Genomic DNA, 8,472 nt, shown 5'->3' with positions numbered 1-8,472 from the left:
GGCTCCTTGCTCAGTGGGGAGCCTGCTTCTCCCTCTGCCTCTGCCTGCTGCTTCCCCTGCTTGTGCTCTCTCTCTGTCAGATAAGTAAATAAAATCTTTAAAAATAAAATAAAATATAAAAGTGTTGCCTGAGAAGTTTTGTTGTTGTTTTTTTTAATTAGTTGCCAAGATGTAATTATCAGGTGGTTTCATAGAAAAATCCAGATTTCTGGATTCTCTTTAAGAAAATGAAATGGCACCATTGGGCCCTCTTCCGCGGCAACAATCAGCAGGAGCTGAGTAACTGCTGCCCATTAGATAAGTCACGTTATTTCCAGGGTGCCACAGGCCTTGGCACTCCACACTATTTCCCCAGAGGCTGAACACCAGCTATTCATCGCTGCCCTGGAGCTATTGCTTTTCTTATGGTAAAGGAGAAAGTGAAACATTCCCTATATCTATGTCTCTCTCAGAAGGGCCACATGAAGGACGTACAGATAGGAGAAAACACATTCTTGTACGTGGAAGTGAAGAATACTCCCGCCTGTTAATCGACCTGGCCCTCCACACCCAGTACATGACCAACTGGACCCTTTAGGCACTGACGTCCTGACTTGCATAATAGATTCTGTCATTTCTAGTTGTTGGCTGGTGAGTTTAGTATTTTTACTCAGGAATTCGGCAGTGTTTTCCTACTCGCTCAGGCCGCTAGCACCGCAGAAACATTATTAAACCACGTCTTACATACTTGATCCTTTGTGACAGGAGCTCAATTTCTGTCATTGCTTCTGTCTCCTATAAAAATCAGATAAACTTTATTTTCCTCACCAGGGATTTCTTGAGTTTCAGCCTCTCTAATTAATTTCTGTGCTTCATTAATCTTGAATTCACCAAGGACTCTAGGCAAACATATAACCTGGGGCTGGCAATCAATTTTAATATTCTTTCACACGGGAATATTTTATAAAATGGTCATCTCCTCCATAAAACAAAAAAGGCAATCTTTACATTCTTGTCTGTTTGCAGGGAGTTGATCCTCATCTATAAACCCTGAATAAGCAGCTAACCTGGAGGGAGCCAAGGGCCGCGGCTCCACATGGGCAGGGATGGCGCCCTTTTGAGCTCACCATTTTAATCCCAGCAAACAGCACGTGTCTGGCCCATAGTAAGCACTAGAGCATCATTAACGGAATAAATGAATAACTGCGTGAATAAATAAATACATGTTGCAGAAGAAGGACTGAGATTTGACGTTGGGAGGATATGCAGTCAAATCCCAGTTTGTGATCCCAGCTCTGCCTCTTCGTAGCCAGATGTCTTTGAACAAGCAATTTCTCTGAGCCTTGGTGTCCACATTGGCGTAACAGAAATAATATCTACACCTCAAAGGGAAGCCATGGGGATTAAATGAGAGAATGTTCAAGGCCTAGTCTACAGCACGAACTCAAAAAGAGTAGCTGTTTAAAAAGTCCTTCACAAGGAAAATTGGAGAGAAAGAATGGAAGAAATTCTCAAGCTATCTTTAAGTGTGAAGTACTTAAAAGGAAGAATTTAAAAGTTGTAGAGAGTTTTAGGTTTCCTAAATGTGATAAATTAAATAAAATAAAATAAAATAAAATAAAATAAAATAAAATAAAATAAAACTGATAAAGCATATTCTAAACTCTTGATCGGGTTTTTCTGTATCTCTATATTTTTAATCAAGCAAGGGCTCCCCAGTTATCACTTCATACTAATTCTATTTAAAGTTAGATTTTTAACTGTGTAAAACAGATAAACCAACGACATCTATCATTGCAATGAGGTTTTAAACATTGAAAAGCATGCAGATGTAAAGTTAAGAATAGAAAAAATTTGTGGGTTTTATTCTTCCAATAAAATGAATTAAATAATACATATATATCCACTGGGTGGTGTGAGACGATTGATGCACACAATATATTTTACAAAAACAGATTCATTCAAATAAATAAACCTTTATGGATTTCAAATAATAAAAAAGAAATCGAGTAATGGATTTCTTGCTTAGCCAACATAAAAATTGCCAATCTGAGATTCTGTGCAGTTTAAGCCTCTTCTAAGACTTGAGTTTAACCACTGCTCTAAACTGGAAATAAATGTACACGGCCAGCTATGAAGAACCGTGCTCAGCCTGAGCAATCTCACACTTTCTGAGCTGTAAGGTATAAACAGTTCTGCTGTCCAGGAGATCTCAGATAATGGCTTTACTGAGCTTGGTTTGTCTGAGACTGATGCTTTAGGGCCCTGATGCTATTCACGGTCACAGACAAGCTACCACATCTTTGGGGAACAGTGATTATTTCTGAAGTTGTGTGAACACTACCCATCAGTACTGTGTATAAGAGACTCTTGACTGTTTGGCTGGTTTTTTAGTATGGCTTTATTGCCTGGCAGATATAAACTTGAAGATTCATTTTCTTTTTTTTTTTTTTTTAAAAGATTTTATTTATTTATTCGACAGAGATAGAGACAGCCAGCGAGAGAAGGAACACAAGCAGGGGGAGTTGGAGAGGAAGAAGCAGGCTCATAGCAGAGGAGCCTGATGTGGGGCTCGATCCCACAACACCGGGATCACGCCCTGAGCCGAAGGCAGACGCCTAACCGCTGTGCCACCCAGGCGCCCCTCATTTTCTTTTTTATCACTCATCTCTCCATCCTGCCTTACCACCACACCTGTGTTCTAGATGGATTGGCCCTCAGCGTTCATTCTAACCTCCTTCCGAAGTGCCTCCTTGTGCTGCAGAGACTGGACAGTGAAAAGCCACATCTCACAGACCTGTTAGCAGCCAGGGTTTCAGTTTTAATCATTCCACTAGTCAGAAGCCTGAGAGCTGGAAGATCAAGTAAGCTGAAGGACAAGCTTTGGTCATTTTGCTCTTTCTTTTGGCCAACGCTGAGGTGACGGTACCTGGTTTTTCTGGGGCAGTTTCCTGATCTTAACAGCTCCTGATAGTGCTGACCTTCTCATGCTAGCTTTGTGATCATGACAGTGGTGCTTTGGTCTCAGAGCCAGCAGCTGGCACTTCAGCTTCCTGGGTCAGCAAGAGCGAGGTCTTGTGAAGGAAGAGCAGCCTCTCCCTTGGTGGTCCAGTCTGTGTGTGGCTTTCCAGGTTGTTCTTGAAAGCTCAACCTGGAGGCTGTTTCTTCAGCCCTCTCAGGGATTCTGTAAGCCACATGCTGTAGTTAATCCCTTTCTGCTTAAGCCGGCTAAAATGGATTCTATTCTTTGCAACTGAACCCTGACATACACAGCCCTTCACTCCTAACTACTGAGAATCTCTTCCACGCTGAAATTGCTTAGGAGATAGGCTAATTCATTCAATCAGCACACAAACTATGGGCCTGGAACTGTTCTAATTATGGGGCTGCCATGATAAATAAAGCAGATAAGGTTGAGGGCTCAGAGAGCATTCTTTTAAGAGAGAAACACAGAAATTCACCATGTAAACAAATAATAATTCAACATACATGAAACAAATAATTGCAGAGATAAACGTAGAGAAGAAACTAAATCACAGTAACATGATACAGGGTATCTCTGGCAGGCAGGGCAAGTCATCAGGGAAGGCCTCTCTGAGCAAGTTACATCTGAATGGGGACCCAAGTAACAAGCTGGGGTCCACCATGTGATGACATATGGATAGAGCTTTCCAGAAGCAGCAACTGAAAGAGAAAGACAGGAAGGTGAGAATGAGTTCAGGATGTACAAGAGGCAGAAGAAAGGCTGGTATGACTATAGCTTAATGAGGACAGAGGCACGAGGTAGGAGCCCATTTCATTTATTCATTCATTCATTAGATATTTGCTAAGCACTTACTATGCGCTGGGCTCTATTCTGGGCACTCGCAGTACAGCAGTGAACAACAGAGGCAAAAATTCCTGTTCTCATGGAAGTTATATTCCAGCAGTGAGGAAGGGAGGTGAATAAATAGGTAAAACACATATTGTATTAGATCAGTGGTCCTCAACCAGAGATGATTTTTCTCCCCAGGAGACATTTAGCAATGTCTGGATATATTTTCGGTTGTCACAACTGGGAAGAAGAAAAGAGCTGCTAGTATTTAGTGGGTAAGAAGCCAGGGATGCTTCTAAACATCCTACAGAGCACAGAGTAATCCCCAACAACAAAGAATTATTCCAAAATGTCAATGGTGCCAAGGTGGTGGGGCGCCTGGGTGGCTCAGTTGGATAAGCGTCTGCCTTCAGCTCAGGTCATGATCTCAGGGTCCTGGGACAGAGTCCCTATCAGGCTCCCTCCTCAGTGGGGAGCCTACTTCTCCCTCTCCCTCTGCTTACTGTTCCCTCTGCTCAAGCTCTCTCTCTCTCTCTCAAATGAATAAATAAAATATTAAAAAAAAAATAATGCCAAGGTGGAGAAACCCAGCATTTTGTGGTGACAATTATGGAGAAAAAAGTAAAGAAAGGTGATAGGGGAAAACAGGGGCAGCGCAAGTGGGGGGGAGTGCAGGGCAGGGAAGCAGTTCAGGGAAGAATGCAGTAAGAATATAACATTTGAACAAAAACCTGAACAAGGCAAGGCAGTGGGCCGTGAGGGTATCTATAGGAAGAACATTGCAGGACAGGAAACAGCAAATGCAAAGGCCTCGGGGACGGACATGTCCGGCAACCTCCAGGGAGAGTGATGTGGCAGGGCCTCGTGAGCAAGGGGAGAGGAGCAGAGATGAAATCGAAAAAGATACCAGGGCCTGAATCTCTGCTTGTGCTCTGAGTGATTAAGAATCAATTACTAACTCAGATCAGTTAAGGACCTTTGGGCAGAGCAGTGACATGATTTCTGACTTCATTTGTAAATGGATCGCACTGGCTGCTGTTTGGGAAATGATTCATAAAAGAACGCGGGCAGAAAGCGGGGAGACCAAGTAGGAGACAGTTAGTGGATTGTGAGAGAAGGAGAGGTGGTTAAGTCTGACAACCAAACTATGGCGTGAGCACATGGAAGGCTGAGCTGCTGTGTTTGGTGCTGGGGAGAAGCAGGGGGATGGGGGGCAGTTTGGGAGGCAGTGGAGATCAGCCATTCTGTATTGGACACGTTCAGTCTGAGATCCCTACTAGAAATCCAAATGAGGATGTCACCAGTGATAGAATATGAGTCTGGATTTTAGGTGAGAAGCCTGGGCTGGGTATGTAAATCTATTGGAATCGATGAATAGTTGGTATCTAAAGCCACAGGTACACAAATCACTAAGGAACTGAGTACGGAGAGAAGTCTGAAGACTGGAGAGCTAAGCAGGTGGCCCAGGTTATGCAGAACATACATCAAACTGCTAAAAATATATGGTCAAATATTTTGATAGAAAAGACAAGTTACAGGGCACCTGGATGGCTCAGTCAGTTAAGTGACCCACTCTTGATTTCAGCTCAGGTCATGATCTCCAGGTCCTGAGACTGAGCTCTGTGTCAGGCTCTGTGATCAGCTCGGAATCTGCTTGATTCTCTCTCTCCCTCTCCCTCTGCCCCCACCCCACTCACACTCCTGCTCTCTCTGTCTCTCAAATAAAATAAATAAATAAAAACTTAAAAAAAAAAAAGACAAGTTATAATTTTAAATAGGAAGGCTGAGAAGTCAACTCAACACAAAGAAGAAACTCTTCTGAAATAATAACTCCAACTAGGGGAGAAATCTTATTTGTTTGCAAATATTTACTATTCACCAAACTCATCCTGTAAACAGCCTGTAGCAGAAAGCAATGCACCTCTGTATCTGTAGAAGAATAAGAATCTATCTTGCAGACTGAACTCAAGAATGAAACACCAACCCTGTTTGGGGAAGGCAAAAAAGCCCTTTGGCAACTGGCCCTATTGCTCTCGCAGCTAGGAGGAAGGCAAGGAAGTGAGTCAACATGGGACTATAAGTCAGTTAGCCCAAGATTTCGTTCTTACCCTGCAATAAACAAGCCAGCATTGAGAAAGCTGCTATTTATCCTTGATGGAATATCCCATGGGTGTTGTTGGTGCAATAGTAATAGAATTGAAAGTGATTCTGTGCTTTGCCTACTCTCCTTTCCATTCTTGTCTCAAAAAATACTCACAAATATACATATTTATTTCTGTGGAGTGAAGTGAAGTGAAGATTGTCCATTATACACAAAGGAACAGAAACATCAGAAGGGGAAGTGAGCTGGCCCAGTCACCCTGTGAGTCAGTGGTGGAAGGGGCAGCGTTCTATCCCGTGGCTTAGCCACTGACCATATCCCTCCCTCCGTGTTCAGTAAGCAAACCCAAAGAAACATAGCAAATCTGGGTCTGGACTAGCCCAGGAAGGGGGCGATGAACAAAAGAGCTTACATTCGGGCCATGAGTAACCCATACGGCACATCCAGGGAATGCTAATCAAAAAACCTCAGACTTAATTGGGGTGCCTGGGTGGCGCAGTCGTTAAGCGTCTGCCTTCGGCTCAGGGCGTGATCCCGGCATTAAGGGATCGAGCCCCACATCTGGCTCCTCCCCTATGGGCCTGCTTCTTTCTCTCCCACTCCCCCTGCTTGTGTTCCCTCTCTCACTGGCTGTCTCTCTCTCTCTGTCAAATAAATAAATAAATAAATAAAATCTAAAAAAAAAAAACAAAACAAAAAAAAACCTCAGACTTAAAACTTCTGCAAGTATGCCAAGGTCCTCCCTCCTAGATGGCATTTGTATTCTATAGGATACTATCTGGGCTACTTGTCTTTTTGTTCCTTTTAAAAAAAAAAAATCTGAATAAAAGTACTTTAAAAATGCCTCCTTTGGATATTTTTCAAAATAAATTTGGTTTAAGGTTGCTTTCTGGAACTCTATTTACTTCCTTTCTTTATTCAGTATAAGATTACTCTGGGGACAGGAAATATGGTTTAGTAGGAACCTTCTGTTGAAAAAGAGAACTACTAACATCATCTTTGAAAATTCAAAGGGTGCTATAATCTACATTCCCAAAAGCAAGCCCTTTAATGGAAGGCTCCACGCTGCTGTCTTCTGGGAAATAGAGTCCTTAAGCAAGTAACCTGAATTCTACTGCATTATTTTCCCATGTGATAGAACTTTGCTTATATTCTAGGCCGTTCTTGGAAAGGTCTTTCCAAATTTTACCCACACTTTAAGGCTAAGCTCACAGAGTATTTCTTCTCTGAAATTTCCCTGATTATCCCTCCCAGGCAAAGTGCATCTTGTGCCTAAATTCGTCCACTAGACTGAAATGTCCTTAAAGCCAGGATTCTATTCAATGTTATTCGGGCCTGTATTCTTTCTATAGTATCTAGCATGTGCTTTTGCACAAAAATAGGGAAATCTAGAAGGAAAAGGTTATTTGGCTACCACACTGAAGGGGATGTTCCTGGATGATTATAAATATGTGCGGGGAATATATAAATATGCCTAGAAAGCCTACTACCAAAATGGGTATTTAAGTATATTCCATGTCATGATAGGTGTTCAAGCAGAAAGTAGATGATAACTTTTGAGAGATGCCATAGAGGAATTCTTACAGCAGATGGGGAGGTAGATCAGATGACCTTTAAAGCCTTTCCAGCTCTAGATTTCAAAATGATGTTTAAAAGGTTTTGCCTTCACTGAATACTCCTGTTTAACTCTTGCTTCCATGGGCACTGCCTCTACAGCAGGAACTCCTGCAGTTTTTCGAAACAGCCTGATTTAAACACCCCAGTTTACAGTTCCTAAAGAATGCATCCCAGGAGCCTTCTAACTTTGATGTAATCCCATCCTGCCTTCACTTGGTCGTCACAGAGGCCCAGGATTCACCAAGTCCACAGGAAGCTAGACTCCTTAACTCTCAATCCCAGATGCAGGAATTCAAGTTTACTTGCCATTTTTGTCCTCACTTGCTCTGTGTGCTTGACCTCTGCAAGCATAAGTCAGATCCAGAAGAGAGTGTGAGAATGATTATTCCAATATTTACCATTGTTGCTCTTTCTTCTCTATCTTGTCAGTTGGGAATATCAAATGGACTTTTGGTTATCGCCATTCTTGCCCAATAGGAAGTGCCAGACTAATGGCATAGAGAAAAGGTGTCAGAAAAGGTGAAAACATGCTCCTCGAATATGCCACACTTCCTGATGATTAGTGCTCCTTAAGGTAGCATCACTGTCGGGAGCACACACACAAAACACTGCTGAAAGGAACTATGCCCAAAACTACAGAGGAAGAGGCATTTCAGGCGTCAGTGGGGTTTGGAGACTAAATTAGCAAGAGTACTTCTTTGCTGTCTGTCCATCTGTCTATCTTTCTGTCTATGTTCTGATCACAGCATATATCACAACAATGCTAGTCCCTATGTGTTGCAAATGTAAATTTATATAAAGCAAGCAGTTGAAGAGATGCAGGTTAATCAGGACCCAAATAGCAATGTTATAATACAGTAACCTGTTTCTTTATCCTAATTTTTTTACTACTTTGAAAGAAAAAAACTGATAAAGCAAAAAATACCATAACAGACCTGTCACAGTTTTCTTTTTACCAATC

The 8,472-nt window shown here is 42.2% G+C and overlaps 1 protein-coding gene across 1 annotated transcript in view; it reads right to left on the bottom strand.

Moving 5' to 3' along the window:
* Positions 1-1,649: 1,649 nt before the first annotated feature.
* The window catches only part of LOC123801366 (uncharacterized), a 45,031-nt gene continuing 38,208 nt past the window's right edge, over positions 1,650-8,472 (bottom strand). The window contains exon 4 of the mRNA XM_087866072.1: positions 1,650-3,663. Within this exon, the coding sequence (XP_087722198.1) occupies positions 3,513-3,663 (151 nt within the window). The 3' untranslated portion in view covers positions 1,650-3,512. The remainder of the gene's footprint in view (positions 3,664-8,472) is intronic.

The sequence above is a fragment of the Ursus americanus genome, chromosome 2 (assembly GCF_024610735.1).
Source record: "Ursus americanus isolate L20-20 chromosome 2, mUrsAme1.1.p, whole genome shotgun sequence".
Classification (NCBI taxonomy): domain Eukaryota; kingdom Metazoa; phylum Chordata; class Mammalia; order Carnivora; family Ursidae; genus Ursus; species Ursus americanus.
This window is presented reverse-complemented; position numbering and strand designations above follow the sequence as displayed.